The sequence below is a fragment of the Denticeps clupeoides genome, chromosome 17 (assembly GCF_900700375.1).
Source record: "Denticeps clupeoides chromosome 17, fDenClu1.1, whole genome shotgun sequence".
Taxonomy (NCBI): Eukaryota; Metazoa; Chordata; class Actinopteri; order Clupeiformes; family Denticipitidae; genus Denticeps; species Denticeps clupeoides.
In genome coordinates this window covers 255,674-283,307 of record NC_041723.1, presented here as the reverse complement: position 1 = coordinate 283,307, position 27,634 = coordinate 255,674, and the positions used below count along the sequence as shown (strand labels likewise).

General features: G+C 48.4%; 1 protein-coding gene across 2 annotated transcripts; it reads left to right on the top strand.

The window, feature by feature from the left end:
• The first annotated feature begins 201 nt into the window (after positions 1-201).
• On the top strand, positions 202-27,077 carry tbxas1 (thromboxane A synthase 1 (platelet)). 2 transcript variants are annotated; one of them, XM_028957563.1, is made up of 13 exons: positions 202-373; positions 1,085-1,197; positions 14,233-14,285; positions 16,566-16,662; positions 17,859-17,975; positions 19,269-19,357; positions 19,891-20,039; positions 20,220-20,347; positions 21,339-21,641; positions 24,662-24,750; positions 24,859-24,996; positions 25,385-25,547; positions 26,162-27,077. In XM_028957563.1, exons 1-13 carry the CDS (start codon positions 247-249, stop codon positions 26,267-26,269), a joined length of 1,674 nt encoding a protein of 557 aa, XP_028813396.1. In that variant the 5' UTR covers positions 202-246; the 3' UTR covers positions 26,270-27,077. The 2 variants fall into 2 exon arrangements, with proteins under 2 accessions (XP_028813396.1, XP_028813397.1); XM_028957564.1 differs by having other exon boundaries at positions 318-373; positions 1,088-1,197.
• Positions 27,078-27,634: the final 557 nt, after the last annotated feature.

Here is a 27,634-nt window from a genome sequence, read left to right as displayed (position 1 = left end):
ACGGTATGATATACCAAAGTATTGCAAATATTGCCAGTATACAATGAATCAATATGCATATTTTGCAAACATAACCAAATATTACACTTTTATGTCTTTAACATAAATCATAAAATATGTGTATTGAATACCTGTGCAACAATTAACGTTTTATTACAAACTCGTCTTAACTGAACAATAAAAAAAATAACGTTCGAGTGAGAATTCGTCGACTTGAAAAGTCAGTTTGAAACTACAAGTACCATCATGCCCAGCGGCTGTGACGTAACCAAAACTGTAGTCCTTTCATTGACGCAAAACTACAACGACCAGTTCACGTCCGCACCCACAATGCCTCGCGGTCAAAACATCGCGGCACGCCGAGCGAACCCGTGTAAGAATTCAGAAATGCCGCTAACGCCACGCGTGGAGTCGAGTTGTTAATACGTCCCGTCGTTTGTAAAGTGTCCTTACTGTCACGCCGCGGGTTCGTGTGACAGTGTTCTGGTCGCCTTCGTCTGCGTGTGCGGTTTGTGGGGTGGCGTGGGTTTCTCCCCAGTTAAAGTCTGACGCTTGCAGTGTTCTAAAAGGGGTCTGCTTGGTTGAGCCTTTAACTGTCCTCCCTGACCAACTTCTGGCCAAGTTGGGAGTAGCTGTGATGAAGATGAGGAGGAGTTTATGATGCCCTGCATTCCTTCTATCCTTCTTCTACAGAACCTGGAAAACCGCTCGTACAAAACGAGAGGTTATATGAAGGTTCTGTAAACGTTGTACTTGCCCCAGTCTGCTTTGACTGGGTGCTGATGGTTGCAGGAGACTTGACCAAGTGGCGAGATGGTAGTTTGGAGATAATTTCCTCCTTCTTCATGCAGCCGCGTCCTGTTTGATCGAGTAAAGCAGCTGAAACGCGCTTATTCCAGAATGGTGGCCAGATCTGGCATGGTAGGGCCTGCTGGGCACATTTAAAACAGGTCCCGGGACGAGATCTTCCACAGGTCCTTCAGAAGATCTGAACACGGCGAACTGTGTTGTGCAACGTCTCCTCAGCTGACGGACCCCCGCCTTCTCGGTCATACACTCTCGCACAGCTTCCTCTCTGTTCCAGCAGAAGCGGGTGGATGGTCTGTAGCTGCCGATGATGATGATGATGATGATGGAGGCCAGCGGCGTGTCGGTGACCATCGGCCTCTCCCTGCTCTTCCTCGGTCTCCTGTACTGGTGAGTGAACTCTTCTTCTTCTTCTTCCACAGCAGACCTTCTAACATTTCACCCTGAATAATGTCTATAAGTGATATTTTATTACGAATGACAGAAATGTTGTATGTATATGCAGGTAACAGAATATTTATGTTTCTTCGTGGTAACTAATGGCATTGATACGTGTGTGTGTGTGTTTTTGGGGGTCAGTTTGAGACGGGGTCACCGGGGTCGGCCAGATGTGGGTCCAGCATGAAAACAGCCCGTGGGATGGATGCTCTGAATGTTTGGACAGATGCGCCTGTGACGATCCTCTCATGTTTCTGGTGCATCTCAAAACAATTTTAATGGTTGTTAATTTTTTTTGGAAATTATTATTTTTGCTGTAAATGCAGGATGGATGGTGACGTAGTCGGAGCTCGCAGTGGAAGGTCAACACTGCAGCCCTCTGCTTTCTAAATGACATTTTCAGGGTCGACAATATTTATTTCATTTAAAGTTAATAAAGTTCACACATGCTTTACCTTTCATATGCATTTTAAATGTATAACATTTATCAGATGCCCTTATCCAGAGTGACTTATAGTCCCCCCGCTTGAGACACTCAGGGTTAAGTGTCCAGCTCAGGGACACGATGGTAGTAAGTGGGGTTTGAACCTGGGTCTTCTGGTTCATAGAAGAGTGTGTTACCTGCTAGGCTGCTACCACCCTACATATGCATGGGCCTTTTACATGCGTGCTTTTATGAATGAGGGTGTGGTTCTGGAATATTTTACAGTGTATGAACAAAGCGAAGCGACTGCAGGGGTGATTTTTGGGGGTTAATGACCCCTGGACAACGGAGCAGTTTTACATTTACAGCATTTACCAGACGCCCTTATCCAGCGCGTCTTACAATCTGTAGTGACAAGGACAGTCCCCCCCTGGAGACACTCAGGGTTAAGTGTACAATGGTAGTAAGTGGGGTTCGAACCTGGGACTCTGTGGTCTAATATAAGTGTTGAATCTGCCAGCCGTGGGTTCAGCTGCTCTGAGCTCACTGGCTCTACTGGACCGGGCTGCTGGTCGCGCTCCAGTTCTGGACTCTCTGGTTCCTGTGTTTGAAATGTCCTGCAGGTCTCGCTGCCCCCTTCTGACCATCTGACCATCACACTTCTAGACTTCTTCATACTGACATGCAAGTGGAGAGTCGGCGTTGCCTCCTTCACTTGTCCTCTCTCTGGACGTTGGACTCTGCTCCGTGTCCTCTGGCTGTCCGGGCGGGACCTAGTCGCGGCGTGCGCCGTCTCCTCACTGCTTTAGAACGTTGGGGAGATGACGTCACTACAGATGGCGACGGGTACAGAGTCTCCTCCATCACCGAGAGCGATCATCTCACAAACACCACCACCACCAGCAGCCGGCGCGGTTTCCATGGCGAGGGAAGAGCGGCCTGCTGATCCCGCCTCCCGCGTGAGAAGGTGCGCGGCCAGGCTCGGGTCCAATCTGGCAACCTTCAGCGTTAAAACCCAAACGGAATAAAAGACGCGGAGGGAATGGACAAGGAAGCAGGAAGCGCGTACGGAAATGAGCGATGGAAAGAACAGAAGACGAAGGACAAGAAAAGAGAAAGAAAGAAGCTGAAGCACTAACATCCTCCACCCTCCTGTGACTGCTGGAAATAGCTTGTGTGTGTGTGTGTGTGTGTGTGTGTGTGTGTGTGTGTGTGCTGTTTTTATAAACCCCTCTGAGGTTGGTGACTGCTGGTTTGGGAGACTTGTGAGAACTGAAACACACACAGGTGTGTGTTTGTGTTTCAGTTCTGTGTGTGTGTGTATAACTGTAATGAATGTGGGCCCCGTATTAGGGGTCCTGGGGTCTCATTAGGACTTTAGACCCACATCACACATACGTCACACATACCGTCCTGGCCACCTCACACACACTCAGGGGCACTTTAGTGCAGTTGGAGGCCACAGAACAGTCGTGTGTGTGTGTGTGTGTGTGCACGTGCGTGTGTGTAATACACTGCAGCTGCAGCTCACTACAGTCCAAGATGATGAATCACAGTGTCCACACCTTCCACCCGTCCCGTTCTCCACTCCTCCCGTGTCTCCGGACCGTCTCCCGGTCTCTCCTGAAGTTTGCAGGTCCCTCAAGCCACGTGGTGGAAACATCAGCTGCATTACAGACATGTCGCCGTGTGTTTGCTGTCGTGATCAGACTCGCTCTGCTGGGCCGTGTGTGTGTGTGTGTGTGTGTGTGTGTGTGTGTGTGTGTGTGTGTGTTCCCAGCTGATCAATCAGTGCTGGTGTCTGCTGAGTGTGATAACGGTCTGCTGTGTATTTCCTCATTTACATTTACCCAAAGTTCCTTTCAGTGTGTGTGTGTGTGTGTGTGTGTGTGTTTGTTTGTGTCGCTTCTGCTGCTCGTTTCCGAGCCACAAATCGATGTCCTCATATTGACGTGTTGTTTTTATGAGGAGCTTCACAAAAAGGATGTGATAAAATATGATGTGAAGGATTTGGGGATCCAGAAAGGCAGGTGTAGAGGTGGCTGTGTGTGTGTGTGTGTGTGTTTGTGTGTGTGTGTGTGTGTGGTGTCCATCTGTTTGCAATTTGAGCTGCAGGAATCAGAAGAAAATAGTCACAAAAGAACCAGTTTGTCACACACAGCTCACCATTACAGACCGTTCTCTCCCTGTAATGATGTTTTTAGGGAATATGAACCGAGCTGTGTGTGTGTGTGTGTGTGTGAGAGAGAGAGAGAGTGTGTTGCAGGGGCTGGAGCCTGTGCAGAGCTATAAAAGATGAAGGTGGTGGGCTCTGGTGTGAGGTCAGCATGAGTTTATGGTTCTGCTTTCCAGTCTCTGTTTCAGAAACTGACATCGATGATCATAGACAGATCCTCAAAGTGTATAGCCTGTGTTTTTGTTTGTGTGTGTGTGTGTGTGTGTGTGTGTGTGTGCATGCTATAATGTGCAGGGAGAGAGATTGCATAATAAGCGTGGTCACATTCACTAGGAGTTAAAGCGCCTGATAACCTGCATGTTGGTGTTGGTAGTGGGCGTGGTCACGTTCACTAGGAATTAAAGCGCCTGATAACCTGCATGTTGGTGTTGGTAGTGGGCGTGGTCACGTTGACTGGAATTAAAGCGCCTGATAAACTGCATGTTGGTGTTGGTAGTGGGCGTGGTCATGTTGACTGGAATTAAAGCGCCTGATAACCTGCATGTTGGTGTTGGTAGTGGGCGTGGTCACGTTCACTAGGAATTAAAGCGCCTGATAACCTGCATGTTGGTGTTGGTAGTGGGCGTGGTCACATTAACAAGGAATTAAAGCGCCTGATAACCTGCATGTTGGTGTTGGTAGTGGGCGTGGTCACGTTTTTTAAACAATGGGTATTGGGAGAGAATGGAGGGAAATGGAGGAGATGGATGCTGCATTACATCTAGGAATCTGGGCGTGTCATGTATTGAGAGGTTTAACACGGAGAGGTTTAAATCATCCAGAATGAGGAAGTAGGGGGTATGAGAGCTGTCAATCATGCCTACAGGATCCTTCCCTTTTTTTAAATCTTTGTATATAAAAGCATGATTAAAGTCACATCCTGACTTGATCCTGCTGTCTGTGTGTTACCGTGGTGACTGCTGTAATACAGGGCCATCAGCGCTTTACTCCTGATTTGGCAGACATTTTAAATGCGGCGGGTAATTAAAGTGTACACTTAAAAACTTCTCATTTGCAAGTAAAATTGTGCCCGTTGTGTGTGTCTTCCTGGGATTTTAAATGCGGTTAAAGGCAGATTAGCTCGGCTTTGTTGAAAAGTGCGGTCTGGATGGGGCTCTTTGATCCAGTGGCGTCCGTGGAAAGGGCTGCTACACAGAACGGCGGCGTCTAGAACGGCGTGCTCCGCTCTCCCTGGAAGTATATCAGCATCCAACGTGCGGGTGGATGAATGGCTGGAATGTTTGTTGGAGAAGTAAACGCTCCGGCCCGTCATGGAGTCGGTAATGTTCCTTGAATAGAGATAAGTGCTGGAAGTTGGGGCACCGGGCACTGAGGCCACACGTTTGTCCTGATTTACATGTTGGAATCTCAGTTTCAGCTTGAGGACGTTACTGCTTTCACCCGCTGGGACGACTGGGGACGGGCGTGTCTGCCGGAGCCTCAAGTGCGATGTTGTGTGCAGCCTGCCGACACACACACAACAGGGGCCAGTTTCATGAACGCTGCCCAACTGAGCGCCGTGCTGCCCAGACCACTGGTAGACAAGTTATAAACCACAGATCTCAGTCCTCTCTCATACACACACACACACACACACACACACACTCTCACTCACACACACACACCACCACACACACACACACACACACTCTCACTCACACACACACACACACTCTCACACTCACTCACACTCACACAAACACTCATTCACTCACAAACACTCTCTCACACACACACACACTCACTCACAAACACTCACTCACAAACTCTCACTCACACTCACTCACAAACTCTCACTCACACTCACTCACACACACACACTCACACACACACTCACACACACACTCACTCACACACTCTCACTCACACACACACACACACACTCTCACACTCACTCACACACTCACACACACACACACACACACACACACACACACTCTCACACACACACACACACTCTCACACTCACTCACTCACTCACACACTCACACACACTCACACAAACACTCTCACACTCACTCACACACACACACTCACACACACACACACTCACACAAACACTCATTCACTCACAAACACTCTCACACACACACAAACACTCACTCACAAACACTCACTCACAAACTCTCACTCACACACACTCACACACACTCACACACACACTCACCACTCACACACACACACACTCCACACACACACACTCACTCACACACACACTCACACACACCACACACACACACTCACTCACTCACAAACACTCATTCACTCACAAACACTCTCACACACACACACGCACTCACTCACACACACACTCGCACACACACTCACACACACACAAACACTCACACACTCACTCACACACACACACAAACACTCATTCACTCACAAACACTCACACACACACACACACACTCATTCACTCACAAACACTCTCACACACACACTCGCGCACACACACACCCCACACACACACACTCGCACACACACACTCGCACACACACACTCGCACACACACACTCGCACACACACACTCGCACACAAACACTCGCACACAAACACTCGCACACAAACACTCGCACACAAACACTCGCACACAAACACTCGCACACAAACACTCGCACACAAACACTCGCACACAAACACTCGCACACAAACACTCGCACACAAACACTCGCACACACACGCTCTCACACACACTCACACACTCCGCTCCGTAGAGCTTTATCGGGAGGACTGTCATGTCCTCGTCCAGGGGTTGTGAGAAAAGTGACGATGAGTGACCGACCAGAGCCATCTTCACAACTCTCTCAGCCATAATTAAAACCATCCCCTGATCAAATTAACGTTTTATAAAAAATGTACAAATTTACAACATGCAAAACACTTTTACAATCACCGAAACAAATTTAAAATCAGCGAATCGGAATGGACCGGTACTATAGACACTACAGTCGAGCGGAGGGTGGTACTACACTAAGCGGTGAAACGTGTCCTCTGTATTTAACCATCACCCTTGGTGAGCAGTGGGTACCCTGACAGGCGCCCGGGGAGCAGTGTGTGGGGACGGGACCTTCATCAAGGGGACCTCGGTGGCACCTTGGCGGTTCGGGAGTCGAACCGGCAACCGTCCGATTTCGGGTCCACTTCCTTACCCGCCAGGCCTCCACTGTCCCCACACGGTAGGCAGAGCCGGTAGCTGGAAACTCCTCCCATCAAGGGAGGTCGAGTGGCGCTTGTGGGCTGACCAGCCAGGAGTGAGTTACAGTGGTCCAGCCTGGTGATCACCAGATTTTGGACAAGTTAGTTATAAACTAAAATCACAGAGACCTTGAAGTCTCAGCAGTCCAGCAATAATTCACCCCTGGGCACCTTGAAGAGCACAGGGACAGTGTTGGAGTTTTGGAGTGTGGAGTTTTTCCTTGTGTGCAGAAGCGTCAAGTGTGGGGTGTGTCAACTGTAGGGCCTGTCAAAGCCCATTGAGACGTACTGTACGTGATTTTGGGCTTTATAAGAAATAAATAAATAAATGTTGTTATTGTTGTGTTATGAAAGGGTTTCGATATTTACACCCTGGTTTTGTTCACCCCTACCCATGGACCACACCACAAATGGAGGTTCTACGTTCCATCATTTGGAACTGATTGTTGGTGAAACTCCTCCTTTCATCAGGTTTTTTGCGATCGTGTTATGAACTACGTGTAACACAACCAGTCTTTATACCCGTCCGTCACGAATACAGGATCTCCGTCTGGTTTGTCCCGCCTCCAACTGTGACACCCTCTGTTATAATTGACCGGGTTCAGCGTCGGTGTCGCGGTTTTTAATCTCACGTTGGATTCGGATAAAACTGAATAAAGCCGCTACCAGACCATTAAAAGCAGGCATCGAGTGAAGGCGCCACCCTCACGATCCCACCACTTAATAACTGTACCTCATCATTTCAGCTAACAAACTAGGAAGCAGATCTATAGGCATCACACGATATTCCTACACTACCAACAACAAGCAACGTTCAAGGTTTCCTGTTAATAAGCTTGAATTAAATCGCTATAATTGTAATAATAAAACACTTACGTACAATAATAATAGTGTAAAGAGGAGCCATGTTTTGAGACATTTTATCTGGACAAATGAGCCCATTCACAAACGGTCCTGAAAATCAAGTGAAAGTGATGGTCACAGTGAAACGTGTCCTCTGTATTTGACCATCACCCTTGGTGAGCAGTGGGCACCATGACAGGCGCCCGGGGAGCAGTGTGTGGGGACGGTGCTCTGCTCAGTGGCACCTTGGCGGATCGGGACCTTCTGATTATGGGTCCACTTCCTTACGCGCAAGGCCACCGCTGCCCCCTGTCACTGGGTTGCAAAACAAATCAAGTTATTAATGAGCCAGCACTACAACCTTTTTTCGGAATGATAATGCTAAAAATAAAAATGTAAAAGTTCAAAAATGGTGAAGAGATGATTGAAAAAGATGATTGTCTCTTGCTAGAATGATTGTGCCTCGGAATGAGCGGCGTTCTCCAACATGTAACACACTCACAGTGTCTCTTGCACGCCTCATGCATGCTTACTCAACACCTCCAACGTACCAAACTACGACTCAACCTTTCTCAACTGGGTCTCTCTCTCTCTTGCATGTTGCATAGCGATTCACCTTCATGGAAGGGGTTTCTGTCTTTACTACTGTTTCTTATTATTTATTTGTGTATTTACATATTTAGCCTTCAGCAATATTTGTATTTGTTGTTAAATAAAATAACATCGGTATCGGCAAATATTGGAATCGGCCAATCACACTCATGAAAGATCATAAACTGGAATCAGGCAAGAAAATTACAATTGCCGCTTCTGTACTTATTACTGTTATTGTGTACATCACTATTTTTTTTTAGTGTGTAGAAAATGGAGATACGGATCTTTTCATTAGAACACAATGATATTCGTAGAGAATCTAAATATTTTAACTATGAAGGAACGATAGTGGCGATATGATTATTTGTATTTTCATAATGTTGCCAAACCTCATTGAATATTTTACATACACGGTCTAATCGGAACCTGGACAACCTGCAGAACTTGCCGTGGGGTAAAGCAAGTGCATATAAACTGAGGAATCCACAGGAGTTTGTGTGATGAACGCCTGCGATTTGTTTTCTGTGTCTGAATATTAATAATGTGTTTTAGCACACACACACACACACACACACACACACTGCCCCCCACGGTGAGCGAAGCCACAGCAGATAGCTGCACTTCATTAGATTTGTTCATTAGAGGGGGACTCAGAAGTAATGACTTTTAATGCCACGTGATTGGCAAATAGATTAGCCTTTGTGATAATTACTTTACTTTTATGATGAACATGGAAAAACAAGCGACCGAGTGGGCGGGTTTTAATATAGCTGAATTAATTCCCTGCTTTTAATGCGCTTCACCAGCCGGCTCTGTCCTCATCCAAGATCAAGGAGCAAGCTTTGCTATATTATCAATTTGTCAGACATGAAAATCATTAGTAGTACACACAAGGGTTTCTATTCTTTAAAGAAGTTAGCTGAATATATTGCTTTGTATTCTATTTTGAGAGTTTTGAATACTAATACTCTGGTATTCATAGCCGTGTACTATGAAGATGCACTTCTGACTGGGGAAAAAGCAAGTGATGGTCTCATGGTTTTGTGAAACTGCAATTTGCAAGTATGTGATGAAATGAGCTTTTCTGGTGGCTCACGGTGGAGAAGATGCTGGGATGGATGGATGAAGAGTAGGAGAGTGTGGAAGGTGTGTAATCCCTTTAATAGCGCATCCGGGTTCTTCTGTATTCATCTCAGCTGTATCTTGATTCACAGATCAATACGTTTGTGTCTGCAGCCCTGGATCTGGATCCTCCATCCCGGCCCGGCCGTGCCACTCGCGTTCTGTTATGTATGAGAACCTCCGCCCAGAGGTCAGAGGTTATTCACTCCGGCCTCAGAAGCCTCCCCAATCGGGGAAAAGCCCAAAGTAACAAAGCCAAACATTACCATCTACAAAAGGAAAATCGATGTCCAATCAATGGCCAGAATACGAGCTGCAGTCCCACCTGGACCCGCCTGACCGAAAGCCACCAGGACCTACAAACGTCCTGTTTCTGCTGCCTGGACGCTTTAGAACTTATTAGAACATGCGCTTCTGCATGACTTGTACTGTGGTATGAGGAGTCTTCGGAAATGGTCGTTCCACCTGTTCTGGAGGAACGTCAGTGGCTGGTCACTTGACCGTAGCTGATGTGACATCGCGAGGATTGTTTGTGAACATTCCAGCTCCCAACACACACGGTGTGACGATGCAATAAAAGGCACCACGCCCTGCGGAGGTTTTTACACACTCTCTCTCGGTGTGTGTGTGTGTTTGTGTGGATGCCTGCAGAACGCTGATTAAATTTGCATGCTGCTTTTCCTATAATTATGACTCGTCTGGATGTGTCTCCCCAGGTAAAGTGTGTGTGTGTGTGTGTGTGTGTGTGTGCAGACGTCAGCAGTCCCTGCCTCGCCGCGCTGGTCTCTGGAGCCCGGCGCTCGTAGAATCCTCTGACCCACTTTTTGGGGGCAGCCTGGCAGCCGAAGCCGGTTTTTGCATGTGTGTGTTAATGGATGCCCACACCCTGCGGTGTCCACGTAAAAAACACCGAAATGCTGAAAAATTCTGCAGGGACCCAGACACACAGACCCAATAAACACGGTTATTTATATCATATCATATCCAGGCATTTGGTCGGCTGATGCTTTGGACTGTTTGTCCTTCTTTCTCCAACGTTAATATTCAGATTTTGTCTAAAACAATTAAATAACAAACAGTTAATAATCATACACGTGTGCGAAACTTAAATACGGTGTAAGTAATGTCATGTAGAAAGTGAAAGTGATTGTCACTTGTGATGCACAGCACATGGTGCACACAGTGAAATTTGTCCTCTGCATTTAACCCATCACCCTTGGTGAGCAGTGGGCAGCCATGACAGGCGCCCGGGGAGCAGTGTGTGGGGACGGTGCTTTGCTCAGCAGGTCGGGATTTGAACTGGAAACCTTCTGATTACGGGGCCACTTCCGTAACCGCTAGGCCACCACTGGTATATGAAAATAGGACGCGTGCAGTAAGTAGCGGAGGTCCGGTTTTAATATACGTGTCCTCAGGGCGGCGAGGGCACATGCTGCCAAGGCAGAATTTGTCCAATAAACCTTGACTGGCGCTGTAAAGGAGGCACGGAAATGGCAGATTCAAACTCCAGGAGCCAGAAAGACGGAGCCCGACTGGTCCCGGGCTCTGGCAGATGGACTCGGGCAAAGATTTCAAACCGCGATCAGCCTCTGAGCGATGAAACTGGAGCACAAAGGACAGTGGCGCAGTAATCTGCTTATTAATAATGGCAATTACAAATCCAAGAACGTAATGATCATAATATCTGTGCTCCTCTAACTTTAATCAAGGGCTGTGTTGACGCGCCGCATCTGTAAATCAGCATCATACGTGGGCCTGTCCATGCGTGTGTACGTATTTCATTTTATGGCCGTTTACCCTGAACGTAAAGATTCCTTTTAATCCATTTAAATGCTTTATTCCAATTTCACGGCATCTGTCCTTAAAATGCTCCTTTTCTTGAGAGTCTTGGTACTAGTAGCCGTGCAGGAGAATTCAGCGTGAAATCGGAATGCGGGACCCATGGAGATCGGCCGACTGCGGCTCTCATCCTGAAGGGACGCCCTTCAGGGCCGCGGGAAGAGAGCACCTCGCGGGTGCCACCATCGATCTGCATGGGCAGCGGTCGGGCCTGGAATTGGCGCAGCGCTACGGGTATTTTCCAGCCACGGCGGGGAGCCGGGCCGGAAAACGCTTGATGAGCGTAGAGGTAATCCGATATTTATCTGATGTAAATCAGCTATTATTTTTCAAATGACAAAAACCTCCGTTCAGTCATGAGTAATATATGCAGGATGCCCGCTGAACAGCAGGTGGGAAGCAGCTGAAAGCTCCATCTAATAATACTTTCTTTAATGACCACAAATACCGTGTCTCATTATTCCGTTTTTATTCCACTGCCTGGAAAATGCCAAATTCCTAGTTATTGAGTTAGCTCGGTTTAATAATATGCAATGTGGAACTGACCTGGGAAGTCCATTAAAGGCCATGAAATTAGTGAAAGGAAGATTTCCCACGGTTCCTCGCAGGGTTTTCTGTAGATCAGAAAGCTTGTGTATGTAGTTTGTGGCGTTCGTGTCCCGTTCAAGTGGAGCTTCGTTGTCATTTCAGCTACATTCTAGTTAGATGGTTCATGGTGGAACAAACCAAGCTGGTGCTACATGTAACGTTTAAACAACGTAACGACTCAAAGTGACCGTGTGACATCAACATATATTCATTACAGAAGAGGTTGTGTGTGTGTGTGTGTCCAGTCCCTGAGTGTTCTGGTGTCTGATGGCCTGTGGGATGAAGCAGGGTCTGGCAGTGAGGGGCCCGAACGCTTTGGTGCCTTTCTCCAGATGGTAGGGGGGTGAAGAGTGCATGTGTCCTTCACAATGCTGGTGGCTTCCCGGATGCCACCACGGTCGTGTCACCTGCGAACGTGATGACGCTATTGGACCGAGCGCAGAGCCCTGAGGTGCTCCAGCGCTCAGGTGCTGCTGCTCCTCAGTCAGGACGTCCAAGATCCAGCTCCAGAGGGAGGTGTTCAGACCCGGCAGACTCAGCTTGTCCATCAGGTGCTGAGGAACGATGGTGCTGAATGCTGAACAGAATTCGAGACACACACACACTAATTAGATGGTCCATTCTTCTACTCGAGGTGCGTGTCGAGGTGTGTTATTGTCTTCATGCTGGAATAACGGAACTGTGAGTGGCGGGGTGCAGGGCGAGCGTGGCCCGGTGCGCTCTGGTGGAGATGCTGCCATCGATCGCCCCCCGATGACTCTTCACTCAGAGCCATGGCAACGCAGCCAGGACCGCCCTTCTGTCGGAATTCAGACAAATTGGAAGAGATTACGGCGAGTCTCACACACACAACGCTGGCAGAGGACGCCTCGCGTCCAGAAGCTGCCATGCATACCAACCAGTCCTGCAGCTGCTCCGTCCCCGTTCCCCGTACAGACCGTCCCGTCCCGTCCTGGCCCAACTCTGCCTGCTGCTGACATCTAGTGGTGCGACCCGCAGGTTCTCCGGGTTCTCCTCGCCGGTTTTAACCCGCTCGTGTGGGAAGGGGGTCGCGATTTGCTCTTTTGTTCTCCTTGCGGCCCCGAACCTCCGACTACACGCCCTCCTATCTCCCCGGTCTGGTACGGTGTGGGGTGGTTGGAGCTGGAGGACGGTAATGAAATGCACTTTATCCTGGTGGTGCACGAGACGTGTGGTAATCGATACGGCCGGGTAATCGATCAGAGACACGTCTTTGTCTTCTCTCGCTGGACGGGGTTTTTTTGGGTTCGAGGGAAATGTACAAAAAGAGCTGACAGACACACACACACACACACACACACAGAGTTCTGAACCTTTTGTTTGTGAAGGCAGGAGAGGGTGGAAGCATTATTAACTTGTCATTCATGTGTCACGGTCCACAGCTGTGTTGCCCCATTGGGTTTGGGTTACACCCACACACACACACACACACACACGCACACACGCACGCTATGCTTACAAGTAGATGCAGTAATCACAGACACGTTTATCCATCTCCACCCGTGGATTTGTATCTGTATTTATCATGATGTTGACTGCATGTTAAAGTCCATTTTTAAAGATCCCCTGACATGGAAATGTCACTTAATATTAATACGATTCCCCGAGCCTGTCTACGGTCCTGCGGTGGCTAGAAATGGCGATATGTGTAAAGAGTGTTTTGGTGGTTCTGCTTCACTGTTCAGACGGTCGGATCTGGAATTTGTCCCCTTATGACGTCATAGGGGGAAAGGTCACCTCCCGTTTCTCATGCTTTTTCCGCCCCTCCATAAAACATGATCTCCACCGACCGTCATGGCTTCCAAACGTGTGAAGCATCGCAGTCGCTCTGTGTTTGGATGTAAAAATGAACACAAATGTATTTCTTTTTTTTCGACACGCGAGACTCTGAAGAACCAGCGGGTTTATTTTAATTTTACTGGAAAGACACGACACGACTTCCTGTCTGCGCCAAACATTGTGGTTGGTGAATGGCGTTGATGACATCATTTCCGCAAATGTCCCTCAACTTCTATAGTGGCTGTAATTCTGCACAGAGGCTGAATTTCAGAAAGACACTTCAGATACACAATTAGGGGACCAACAAGAGCGGAAACGAGCCAAAACAAATTCATGTAAACACTGATCTTCTTTTCTACTGCAGGGGTTCTTCGACGGACATAAAGACCTGATCGCTAAATATGGAAAAGTGTGTGGGTAAGTGCTGTGTGTGTGTGTGTGTGTGTGTGTGTGTTTGTGCGCGTTTCATTCACCTGCTGCTCTTCTCTATGGGGGAGATGTTCCCGGCGCAGTGTACCACGTCACCAGTTCCCCCGTCACAACGCTTGAACGAAGGCGCTGATAATCTGCATGCTAGTGTTTGTGTTGGTAGCGGGCGTGGCCACATTTGTGACACACTCCAACACACGCTGTGTACGAGGGGTATTAGATTTTTTTTTTATGGAAGACCTTTTACCCAATTCGTCCTGCCAGGCCCGGCCCTTACAAATGTGGGGCTCTAGGAAAGGTTTAGGTGGCGCCCCCTTGCATCGCTGCAGTATTTACCAGTATTATTATTACAACCATTACTTAATAGGCTCTTTGCTACGAAGGTAAATTAAAAACCATTAATACTAAAACTAGACACTTTTTTTTTTTCCCTTTGTTGCGCTACCTGGATGGATAGCGCCATTAGCATTTGAAGTGAAGTGAAAGTGAAGTGACTGTCATGACGCTGCAGCACAGCACACGGTGACACGGTGAAACGTGTCCTCTGTATTTAACCGTCACCCTTGGTGAGCAGTGGGCACCGTGACAGGCGCCCGGGGAGCAGTGTGTGGGGACGGGACCTTCATCAAGGGGACCTCAGTGTCACCTCGGCGGTTCGGGATTCGATAACGGGTCCATTTCCTTACCTGCTGGGCTACCATTTCCCCCATAAGCTACCACTGCCCCATTTGCTTATATTGCCTGTGACACAGGCCGGCTCTGCATCTTGCACTTGCCCGTATAATAGATCAGCCATCGGAAGTTGTTTTTCAGTGTGAAATGACACACGTCCTAAGACTCGTGGCATCATCCTACTCCCCATCTCTGGTGTGGCCATAAAATGTGGGAATGTCTATAATATTCAGTTTTTAAACATGCATTGTAGGGCTCGTGTTTTTCAGTGCGGCGATAATGATGTGCAGAATCAGGCTGGGTAGATATCGGGGACAATATTGCTCCCGTAATGCATAGTGGAAATACAGCCTGAACGGATTTATGTGTGTGGAACAGCAGGATGTGGAGGTTTAGAGTCATGGCTCCTGCAAACCCCTGAAAACGCGATAATCAGCCGTGGAAGAGCTGCTGACACAGGACGTCAGGTCAAGTGGGGTTCACCAGCATGTCATCCAGACAGTCGTCTGTCACTCCCTGTCCCTCACACTGTGCTGCTGTGTTGTTAGTATGATGGTAATAATAATAATAATATCATATTGTGTCATATCACTACTTCTATCATTATTATCATAGTACATCATGTACCATATACTCTATATGCTAAGTATATCCATACACTGATATACTGTCATATTGCTGCTACTTGTCCGCCTGTTTTTATGGGTCGGTGCACAATGTCCTTTGTCATGTTTTGTGTCGTGTGTCTTTTTGCACTCCCGAATCCCGAAGCTTCGCACTCTCGTTTTTCTGTGTTCTTGTATATGGTGAGAAGACGGTAAAGTTGGCCTTGACTTTTGACTTTAACTTTGATACCATGAAGCCGCACTTGTTCTGACGGGTAACTTGGTCTTGGGTAATAAATTGATCAGTATGAGCATGGTGAGTATGTCCACTTGCATAATTAAAACTTAATGCGTCTCTCCCTGTCGTAATTGGTCACATGATCCATGAATATGAGCAAAACTGCTTCCCAGCTGCAGTAATAAAAACTCGATAAAGTTTCTGGTATATTGCCACAGCCTTGGTCTGCAGGTGTGTGAACTTGGAGGAATTTACACGAATCCACTTGGGAGGTATTGAAATTGGTTGCAAATGAGCTCAATTTGACCCGAAGTTTAAGGATTGGCCATGAGTTACCGTCTCGCACACGTTCAGCCGTTCATCGTAAATGACGTTATAGAAGAACGGTGTCAGGGCTTTATCTCACCACGTTCAGAGGATCTGGTTTGCCTCGCCTCACCCCTGAGAGCAGATTTCCGGGGCTGCAGCAGGATGACTATTGTCTTATTTTATTGTATTTGATCGGCGCAAGTATCGTGGCAGACGGACGACCCCGTCTGTCTGGTTCTCTCTCAGCAGGGGGGAGTCGGGCGGCTGCTAGTCCTGCCGCCTCGTTGCTCCTCGCCAGTCTGTCTGGTCAGAGATGTGCAGCGGGGACCTGATGATGTCTCCGATGTCCATAGATCTGAGAGATGAAGAGAGAAAATAAAAGGAATCTCACCGAACTACAGCACATTTTCCATTAAAAAACATGTTTGATGTTCTCTGTCCCAGGTATTATTTGGGCAGGAGGCCGGTGGTGGTGGTCGCCGACCCCGACATGCTGAGGCAGGTGCTGGTGAAGGAGTTCAGCCTCTTCCCCAACAGGATGGTGAGTTTTCAGGTCTTTTTTTAAAACCTTTCTGTCAGGTTGCAGGTTTCCAGGTGCTTTTTAAAGGTCCCATGACATTTTTTTTACGTGGTCCCCTGGTACTGTATTGTGGTGCAGAATTATAGCGACTTTGATCCAGTCCCACAATGAGATTTCCCAGGACTGTAGCTTTAAATGCTAATGAGGAGGAGAGAGGCGGGACGAGGAGGAGAGCAGCCAATAGAAGTTGAGGGGGAATTCGCGGAAATGACATCAACACCGTTCACCAACCACAATGTTTAGTGCAGTCAACAAAGAAATAAAATGAACCCACCGGTTCTTCAGAGTTTGATATTGTAGCTGCAGGCCTGCAGGTCTCCCACGTTTGACTACATTAAATAGAAGGCAGAAGTTTGTCTATTTATTTATTTTTATTCTTTTCCTCAGATCTTTATTGTAATGATATATATATCTTTATTTGAGAGCTTGGACCCATGTATGGCATTAAATGAGGTCCCTAATTTGCCCCTGTTGGTGACGACGAGTTTCATTTAGTTTCTTTGGATAATGAAATGCTGGCAGTGCCGTTTTATTTCAGTTAAAAACAAGTCACCGTCATTTAGAAATGGTGACGTCTCGCTAATGCTCTTCATCTGCTGAACGTGACAAGTTTCAGCCGGGTGTGTAAATTACCAAGGGACACTTCAACCGTAAGCGTCTGGACTCTGTGAGGCTGTAAAAGCTGCCCCCATGGTGGGCCCAGGTCCGAGACAGGCGCTTTATTATTATTCCCGACAAAGGTCCAGCCGACGGAAACGTTGCGCCGGAGTCGCCGGAGCCCACATCTGTGGAAACATAAATACATTTTTAACGCCTGATCACGTGGCTGCCACAGAAAAGCAGACGTTGGAGCGGTCGTGTGGCTTTTTACAGGCGAGTAGAAGCACAGATGAGGAAAATATGAATCATATTCCGTAAAGTCCGGTCCTTGTGCAGCTGCTGATCGCAGCGATTACATGGTATGTGTCACAGTGACGTCTGATTTTTAGTTTTTTTTTTTTTTGTACCTATAATTTCCCTTTCTTATTAAAGGTATTAAACAGACAATTGTTGGTGCACAGAGAAAAATCTCAGTTTGCGATATGATATGAAGTGGGCACCGTGGAGGAAGAAAAGCAGGTGAAGTGCACTGAGTCCGTCCGTTCCTTCCCCTCCAGAACATCCGGCTGGCCACCAAGCCCATGAGCGAGAGTGTCCTGCTGCTGAGGGACGAGCGGTGGAAGCGCGTGCGCAGCATCCTCACGCCGTCGTTCAGCTCCGCCAAGATGAAAGAGGCCAGTCGGACCTTCTCATTATTCTCATTATTACTCCCGACCTTCATCATGTCTAATTAGAGACCTGGAGAAAGGCAGCAGGCGCAGGCGCAGACGTGAAGATGGTGGGTGGAGGTGGCGCAGGGTGGGCTCCAGCAACAATTTAATTAGCCTCACACACTCACAGCATTATTATTTACTCTGCATGATTAATCTGCAGCTCCCAAATAATAATCTTCATGCATGAATATTGTTTCTATGTGTATAAATCGTATCAGTTTCCAGCAGAAATTTCCAGAACTCTCTCTTGTATGCTTTTTTCCCCTCCTCTTCTGTCTCTCTGCTGCTGTCATTTCAACAGAGAGCATCAGTAGATGGTGTTCCGCATGGTTGAAAGTGTCCTTGTGAAATGTGCGGCATTCCTGAGAAGTTTTGTTTCATTTTTTTTCTGCTCGCTGCTCATTTCGGATTTTCCAGGGGACATTGTTGACGAGACTCGGCACGGTGTCCCCTGCAGGACTTTGCCTCGCTGTGGTGTGCAAGGTTGAAGGGACGATTCTTTGTCCGTGAAACTGACCTGGGATCAGTCCTCTCCAACTCACATGCCCACAGCAGACAGTACAGAGGCCGTATAGAGCATCCATTTACCATCCTGCAGGACTGTGTGGGTCGTCCCATGGGGACTCTGAGACACACACACACACACACACACACACACACACACACACGGCTCCTGCTCATGTGCGGGCTTAAAAAGTCTTACTGGCTGTTATTGTGTGTGTGTGTGTGTGTGTGTGTACAGGAAATATCTCAGTGTTTATCACAGGATATGAAGTGCAGTGGTTTAAAAAGCGTCCCTTCATTACACACACACACACACACACACACACACACACACACACACACACAACCCGTATCAAAGTTCCTGTTCACAGATTGAGGTATGGATTTGGAAACCAGGCGAACAGCAGACACAGTGCAGTGAGGCTCACACTCCTGCCCTGTTCCAGAACATTCCGTGGGAGAGTGAAGAGTGCGGGGCAATAAATACGTTCTGAGTTGGACCATAAACGACCTTTACAGGCAACCGCAGGCGCTGTAGATAACACAATTATGGCAAATTTATAACTAGAACAGCACCTACAGTACTGTTCTGTAGAGTTTGGTCAGAAATACTCCTGATTTAAAAAGCAAACATCTAGAGATGGAGAACAACACTTCTATACACACATCATGGCTTTGTTTCATGAAACAAAGAACTAGAATAGTTAAATTAAATCTATGTGTGTGTGTGTGTGTGTGTGTGTGGCGCAGATGGTACCTCTGATCAATACAGCCACACAGACGCTGCTGAGGAACCTGCAGGAGCATGCGGAGCGCGGCCAGAGCTTTGATATCCACAGGTCAGGTCCTCCTCCTCCTCCTCTTCTCACAGTCCCTACAGAGTGACTTCTAGATCCAGAGCCATCTGCTTCCTTCTCAGCCACCCCATTCCTTTCATGCCAGTTAATCCTCATCCAGGTGCAGATCTTTTAGAACCCCTTGAAATCTTGTATCTTCTCTTTTCCTGAACTTCTATCACCCCAGTGGGAATACTCTGCTCCTCTGTACCTGATGCCCATGCAGTATGTTCTACTGACTAGGTGTTTCTCAAAGAACATGATGCTCAAGTGGTGTCCTTCGATCATAAGTCACTCGCCTCAGAACCAGAAGACAACAAAGTCCCACTGAGCAGGACACTGACCCCTGAGTGTCTCCAGGGGGGACTGTCCCTGTTACTACTGACTGTAAATAAATGCTGTGAATGTATTAGATGATGGAATGGAAATGAGAAACCCACCGGTCCTGCTTGATCTCCACAGCTTCTCATCGCCTGGATGAGACCCAGTGCGTGAGACGTCCAGCGGGTTTATGGGGTGTAATTTGCCGTCTTCAGGTGTTTGGGCTGCTTCACCATGGACGTGATCGCCAGTGTGGCGTTCGGGACGCAGGTCGACTCGCAGAACAACCCAGACGACCCGTTCGTGCTCCACGCTGCCAAGTTCTTCTCCTTCTCCCTGTTCCGCCCTTTAATTTTTCTGTTCGGTGAGTTTCAGCTTCCAGTGCAGAATTTGTGATGCGCGGATAATACAAGCTGATGGTGCAAAGATGCACCTGACCCCCGACTGGACTAGGGTTTGTTTCAGGCTGTTCATGTCAGGTTGTCCTGTAGAAGTTTCATTACGTGTCCCTCTTGCTCTCTTTGTAATAACATGTACACCGCAGTGGCTTTTCCCGTCCTCGGCCCTCTAATCCGCATCTTGCCCAGTAAGCGGCGGGAAGAGATGAACGGCTTCTTCATCAACTCCATCCAGAAGATCATACGACAGAGAGATGAACTGAGCCCAGATCAGGTGCTCCTCCAACTAGACACCCCTCCTCATACGTCCGTGTATTTTAGTACGGTTATTGTTTTAGAACAATACAGAAGAGAACACATTTCTTCTGTTGCTAATTGCATAAGACACATTTCATTGTGTTACTTTACTTTACGTTACTTTACGCTACTTTACTTTACTTTGTAGACACTTTTATTAAAAGTGACTTTCAAGAGGACGACACCAGCAATTCTCATTCGGTTTCTTTAGATTTTGAGTTAGAAAACTAAGAGTCCTGATAAGGCCGAACTTGTCAGGAATAGAACCTTCTGGGGACTTGTTAAGTTCTAGACGAGTTTTTTTGTGTGTGTTAGACTGTGGGTTTTCAGCTGCTTCTTAAAGTTGGTGGTAGTTGCGGCTAGTCGAATGGAGCCAGGCGAGATGTTCCACCAGCCAGGGACAACGAAGGAGAACAGAGTCGACTGGGATCGGAGACCCCGTTTGGTTTCATTTCGTCTGCAGATCTGAGAGGGCGTGCGGGGGTGTAGCTGGCTAGTAGCGAGAACCTTCACTGGTCTCACGATTCCATTACGATGATCAATGCCCCGTTTAGCGCTGCAGCTCATCAGTTTTTCTACATGACTTCACATGGTGAGATTTAAGGCCTTTTTTTTTCTGCCATTCGTGGCGTCAGGTGATGGCTGCACGTTGCATGCAACGTTTTCTTGGTGTCAATTTCTTCCAAAATGCCGATGAGCGTTAAACATCGACGAGCAGTGAGCAGCGCTGAGGAGATTCATTTCGAACCCCTACCCAGATCAGGCCGCCATGGTCACTACCGGCACTTGTAAACTTACATTTTTTTATACTAAGTAGAGTCGTTATTATATTATCGATTATGTTCTGCGCCGCATCGTGCAGAATAAGGATCATCTTATCTTGTCTCTTATCGATTGTGAGATTCATTTCAACACCACCTGCACACCATATCTCTCAAGCCTTGACCTCTGACCCCTGGTGTCTGCAGCGCCGGCGGGACTTCCTGCAGCTGATGCTGGACGCGCGGAGCGGCAAGGAGTGCGTGCCGCTGGAGCAGTTCGACGTGGCGAACCACGCGGACGAGGCGGCGGCCGACTGCGGCGCCGGGCGAGCGCCGGCCCAGAGGCGCGTGATGACGGAGGACGAGGTCGTGGGCCAGGCCTTCCTCTTCCTGCTGGCCGGCTACGAGACCAGCAGCAACACCATGGCCTTCGCCTGCTACCTGCTCGCCACCAACCCCGACTGCCAGAGGAAGCTGCAGGCCGAGGTGGACGACTTCTTCACCAAATACGTAGGTGTTCCACGTAGGGGCAGTGGTGGCCTAGCGGTTAAGGAAGCGGCCCCGTAATCAGAAGGTTGCCGGTTCGAATCCTGATCCGCCAAGGTGCCACTGAGCAAAGCACCGTCCCCACACACTGCTCCCCGGGCGCCTGTCATGGCTGCCCACTGCTCACTCAGGGTGATGGGTTAAATGCAGAGGACAAATTTCACTGTGTGCACCGTGTGCTGTGCTGCTGTGTATCACGTGTGACAATCACTTCACTTTCACTTTCACTTCATTCCTGGTCAAGCCTGGAGTATCGCGCCTCCTGCCCTCTAGCTGCAGACGTGGGTACTGCACATCTTCTCAGGGCTGGTGAGACAGGAATAACGGGGAGCAGAGCTGAGTCCACTCTGCGTCCTGGAAAACGCGTTGATGGACCTTTTAATGCTGATCAGTAGATGCGGCAGCTTTTTGATTGACGGCCGCCGCGGTTTCGGTGTCGTTATTGACCCTCAGAGCGGAAGCCCCTCCCCCTGTAAAAAAACGTGCGTGAGCGAGACGGAGCCGTCTGAAGCCTGTGATCTGGGGCACGGAGGGGTTGGGCCAGACGGAGCAGAGGATGGAGGTGGGGGTTGGGGTGATGGAGGGGTGATGTTGATTTTCTATCATTCTGTCTGGGGTCACATTGACCTGCACTGCAGCATCCCAGTGTGTGTGTGTGTGTGTGTGTGTGTGTGTAAGACAAACAGAACAGGCATCGTACCAGACGTCATGCATTTCTCATGCCGTCTGCTCAGATTAAACCCGTCTGGCACAGAGCTGCCCCTCACCCCCACGTCCCCGGGCTGCGGGGACATCTCCTCTGTCCTGCATGCAGGACTGGGCTTTATAAACCCAGCGCCACTCACTCTTCATTCAGAACTTCCATCTGTATTGCGCCTCCTGTCCAGCAGCACGTCCACACAGCTCACTGTCCCCGTCCATCCTAATCGATCTTTTCAGATGAAACGTGTCTTTTCCGCTGGTCGGTTCTTACGCACGTTTTGTCGTTTTTATTTCGTTGGTATGATTTACAGCAATAACATTTTTCTAGTGATATTAGAATTCATTCAGCCGCAGCCCCTCCTCCCGTCACCTTGCGTGTACGTGATGGGCGAATTCGAATCAGGTGGCGACAGTTTAGTTTAGTGACCGTGCGAAATATCTCTCAACCAGACGAACGTGGAGGTGGAGAAAGTAACGGACCTGCGTGTCTGTAACGTCACCGGCTGCTCCCGTCACAGTGGCTCGGTGTGTGTGATGTGTCACCGCGGGGTCGGTTGTCTCGTTGTCCTCGTAAATTGAATAAAGACGCAGAGGTCCATGTGAGACATGAGCAAATTCACCACGCTGGCGCTAATGACGCTGTACTATACACGCAATGAGGTGTCTGTGTGTGTGTGTGTGTGTGTGTGTGTGTGTGTCAGAATGGGACTTTAATGCATTTCTGGATGGCTGGCTTCACAGGCCCGCATTCCAGATGGATTCTGGGAAAACCGCCTCACAAGGGCGATGAATAATGGAGAGGAGGGGGAGCGACGGATGGAGATGCAGAGTGAAAGAGAAAAGGTCCTCGACATCGGTCCCTCAACACACACACGCACACATGGAACTGAGTTCCGAAGAGTGTGTGTGTGCGTGTGTGTGTGTGTGTCTTTGTTTTATTGTGCATTTTTTACTGTTTCCTTGTTTCTCAAGGTGGTTTAAAATGTCCCAGCGTCACACCAATCTGAACGGGCGCCTGATGGACAACGGTGTGTGTGTGTGTGTGTGTGTGTGTGTGTGTGTGTGTGTGTGTGTGAGAGAGACAGACACACAGACCCTCGTTAGCCAGGTCCATTGTCGGCAGTGCCGGCGGGATGGCGCCTTTGTTCTTATCAGTAGGACCCAGGCCTGGTTATAGCACCTGCACCCCGGATCCAGCTTCAGACCTGAGCAGTAACGAACACAACCCAGAACCAAGGATATATTATTATTATTATTATTATTATTATTATTATTATTATTATTAAGGAAGCAGTGGAAAGTCGAGGACGGTGCCAGCAGCAGCTGCAGCAGAGAGACGCCACATCCAACCTGAGGCTCTCACTTCATCTCACATCCTCTTCATTATGCAGGCTGTTAAGATGGAGTTCAGCGATTGGCCGACAGCAACTCCACCGCTGCAGGAAATTAGCATTTCACCTACGCAGAGGGAGCACACACACACACACACACAGCTGGAATTATGGATGAAACATGAGTAGAATAATTAGAAATGGTGAAGCAGGAGGAAAATACTAATAGCAGCAGCAACATCTCGACGTCAGAGCTGTTCCCTGCCCGCCGATTATTATGTTGGTGAAGTAATTCTCTGGAGAACACACACCACACCATCATGATCTCTAATCTGGTGTAGTTCTATGAATAAAGATGCTCCTCCCTGACCTCCCCACATCCCCTGGATCACCAGCACGCTGGTGCCCTCTGGTGGCGTCCGGGTCCTGGGTGTCCCCTGGCTACGCTCGGTCCATCCGTTCGTTATTTTCCCAGGCGGAACCCGGGAAGCTCCTCCCTGGATACATCCGCTCTTCCAGTAATACCTGGATCATACAAGGGGGGGGATTTTTTATTTTATAAATGTATATACAGTACAGGCCAAAAGTTTGGAGACACTTTCTCATTCAACGTGTCTTCTTTATCTTCATGACCATTTACGTTGGTAGATTCTCACTGAAGGCACCAAAACTATGAATGAACACGTGTGGAGTTCTGTACTTGGTCATGAAAATAAAGAAAACACGTTGAATGAGAAGGTGTCTCCAGACTCTTGGCCTGTACTGTATAAGATTTTATGAAAAAAAAAAAATGTAAATCCAACTGGGCCAAACTAAGAGTCATTATACTTGGTAGAAATGAACCAGGCCACAGCAGCGTGACGTTGTTGATGTTTTATATCCGCGCTGGGCGAACTGTACGAGTGATATTCCTCCGGTGTTGGTGTAAGGTGTAAGGCCTGTGTGTTTCAGGACTGCCCGGACTACAGTAACGTACAGGAGCTCCGCTACCTGGACATGGTCGTCTCTGAAGCTCTGCGGCTCTACCCACCTGGCTTCAGGTAAACCGGCCCCCCGACCAGACCAGAGGGGCGTGGCATGTCTGCCGCTCACGGCCGCGGCCCTGTCGAAGTCCCTCTGTAGTCAGTGTGAGTTTGTGTGAACTTCAGGTTTGCTCGTGAAGTGGACCAGGACTGTGTGGTGAATGGCCAGTTCCTGCCCAGAGGAGCCACGGTGGAGATCCCAGCCGGCGTCCTGCACTACGACCCCCTTCACTGGCCCGAGCCGGAGAAGTTCGTCCCCGAGAGGTGAGACGCCGCCATTTTACTTTTACTGATGTGCTGCTAGGAAACGGTTCAAAGTGAATTACGGAGATTCTGGTGCCGTCACAGTGACCCGTCTCTCCCTGACAATGACCGCGGACACCAAGCCTGGCAGGAAATCTGCTCCTGTCCCGCACGAGGGGGCAGTCGGTAAAGTGGCCGGTCATGACACCGTCCCGGGACGAGTGCTGGACGAAAGAAAATTGGCACCGTCCTGTTACCGCGGCAATGTCCAGTGTATGTTGCACGGTGTATAAAGCTGCTGTGACCTCGAACCGCGACGCAGCGACCTCTGCGTGACCTCCTGTTGATATTCCTGCTCCGTCCCTCATTCCCTCGTGCTCGTCTGGACCTGTGACTGTGTCTTCACCAGGTTCACGCCGGAGGCCAAGGCCAGCCGCCACCCGTTTGTTTACCTGCCGTTCGGCGCCGGGCCGCGCAGCTGCGTGGGCATGAGGCTGGCGCAGCTGGAGATAAAGATGGCGCTGGTGCACATCTTCCACAGGTTCAGCGTGGAGCCCAGCGAGGAGACGCAGGTACAGCGGGACAAATCCGACATTTCATCCCCAAAACCTCTCGTGTGGGCCTGTAAGGAACAGTCCCCAAAAGTCCACATGCCATTTATAGAGTCAAGCTTCAGGACAACAACATACACAGTATAGAGTGTCTTAAAACACCGTTTCATGCATTTATACTAATAAATCAAAAGCTGACACGTACGCAAACTTAAATACCTATAAAAGGGGTGACAAAGGGACAGAAGACACTTCAAAGTGGCTGTGCCTTGTGCAGAAGGGGTGTGGAGATTATTATTCGTAAAGTGATTATTATTCGTCATTGTGATACACAGCAGAACAGCACACGGTGCACACGTTTAACCCGTCACCCTTGGTGGGCAGTGGGCAGCCATGACAGGCGCCCGGGGAGCAGTGTGTGGGGACCAGATTACGGGGCCGCTTCCTGAACCGCTAGGCCACCGCTGGATTTCGTGTGAGGGAAACGGTTGAGATTGTGACGAGGGTGAAAGTGTTGTGTCGTGTGCCAGGGACCGGAGCGCTCCGGGACTTTATTCCAGAACGATGTGTAGCGTGTGCATGAGGTGCTGGAAGTGCTGGAACTGGTGATTTATGGAAGCTGCTTCTGCACTCAGGTCCCCCTGCAGCTGAAATCGAACACCACCCTGGGGCCGAAGAGCGGCATCTTCATCAAAATCACAGAGAGGGGGGCGTCACAGCGGCAAGAGACTCCAGAAAACTAAGTTCCAGTTCCAGCCTCCTGTGAGCCACGACCCAGACAAATTAATTTTCATATAATCATGGTGTATTTTTCTGAATAGATTTGGATCTTTGGAATGTGAATAAGGATGTGATGCATAAGTACTGTACATATGATATATGATGCAGCGTGTCATTTGATGGCTCATTTAATATTGACATGGAGATGTGTTTACAGTGCAGTGCATGCATGAAAAATATGAATAAATGAGTGAATCTGCAGATTAAACTACTTAGAAAGTAGCTTTATCTAGAAAATCGCTATTATTAATCCACGCAATCTTGAAATCATGGGGTGTTATCTTTAATCTTTTTTTATGATTGCACTCTCAAACAGTGGATATAATCTACATTTTATTCAGTATAGTGAATTAATGTTGAAATTGTGGATTTAAATACATCATGGTTTCTCTGTACCATGTTAAGACATTATTGTGTTCATTTGTGCTCATAATCTGTATCTGATCAACACATAACGCATGAAATCAAATGAAAATTCCAGACCGGTCTTCTTGTCTTTGTTCAAGACATTAAAAATATTACAAATATCTAGGGGATCATACATGAAACCATGTCTCAGTAAGTGAGATTTTGGGTGAAGTTGAGATATTCATATCAAATGAAAACTATTGATCATCTCTTTCTACCCACTAAAGCATATGACATTATCAGGCGCTTTAACTCCTAGTGAACGTGACCACGCCCACTACCAACACCAACATGCAGGTTATCAGGCGCTTTAATTCCAGTGAACGTGACCACGCCCACTACCAACACCAACATGCAGGTTATCAGGCGCTTTAATTCAAGTGATCGTGACCACGCCCACTACCAACACCAACATGCAGGTTATCAGGCGCTTTAATTCCTAGTGAACGTGACCACGCCCACTACCGACACCAACATGCAGGTTATCAGGTGCTTTAATTCCTTGTTAACGTGACCACGCCCACTACTAACACCAACATGCAGGTTATCAGGCGCTTTAATTCCAGTGAACGTGACCACGCCCACTACCAACACCAACATGCAGGTTATCAGGCGCTTTAATTCCTAGTGAACGTGACCACGCCCACTACCAACACCAACATGCAGGTTATCAGGCGCTTTAATTCCAGTCAACGTGACCACGCCCACTACCAACACCAACATGCAGGTTATCAGGCGCTTTAATTCCTTGTTAACGAGACCACGCCCACTACCAACACCAACATGCAGGTTATCAGGCGCTTTAATTCCTTGTTAACGTGACCACGCCCACTACCAACACCAACAAGCAGGTTATCAGGCACTTTAATTCCAGTGAACGTGACCACGCCCACTACCAACACCAACATGCAGGTTATCAG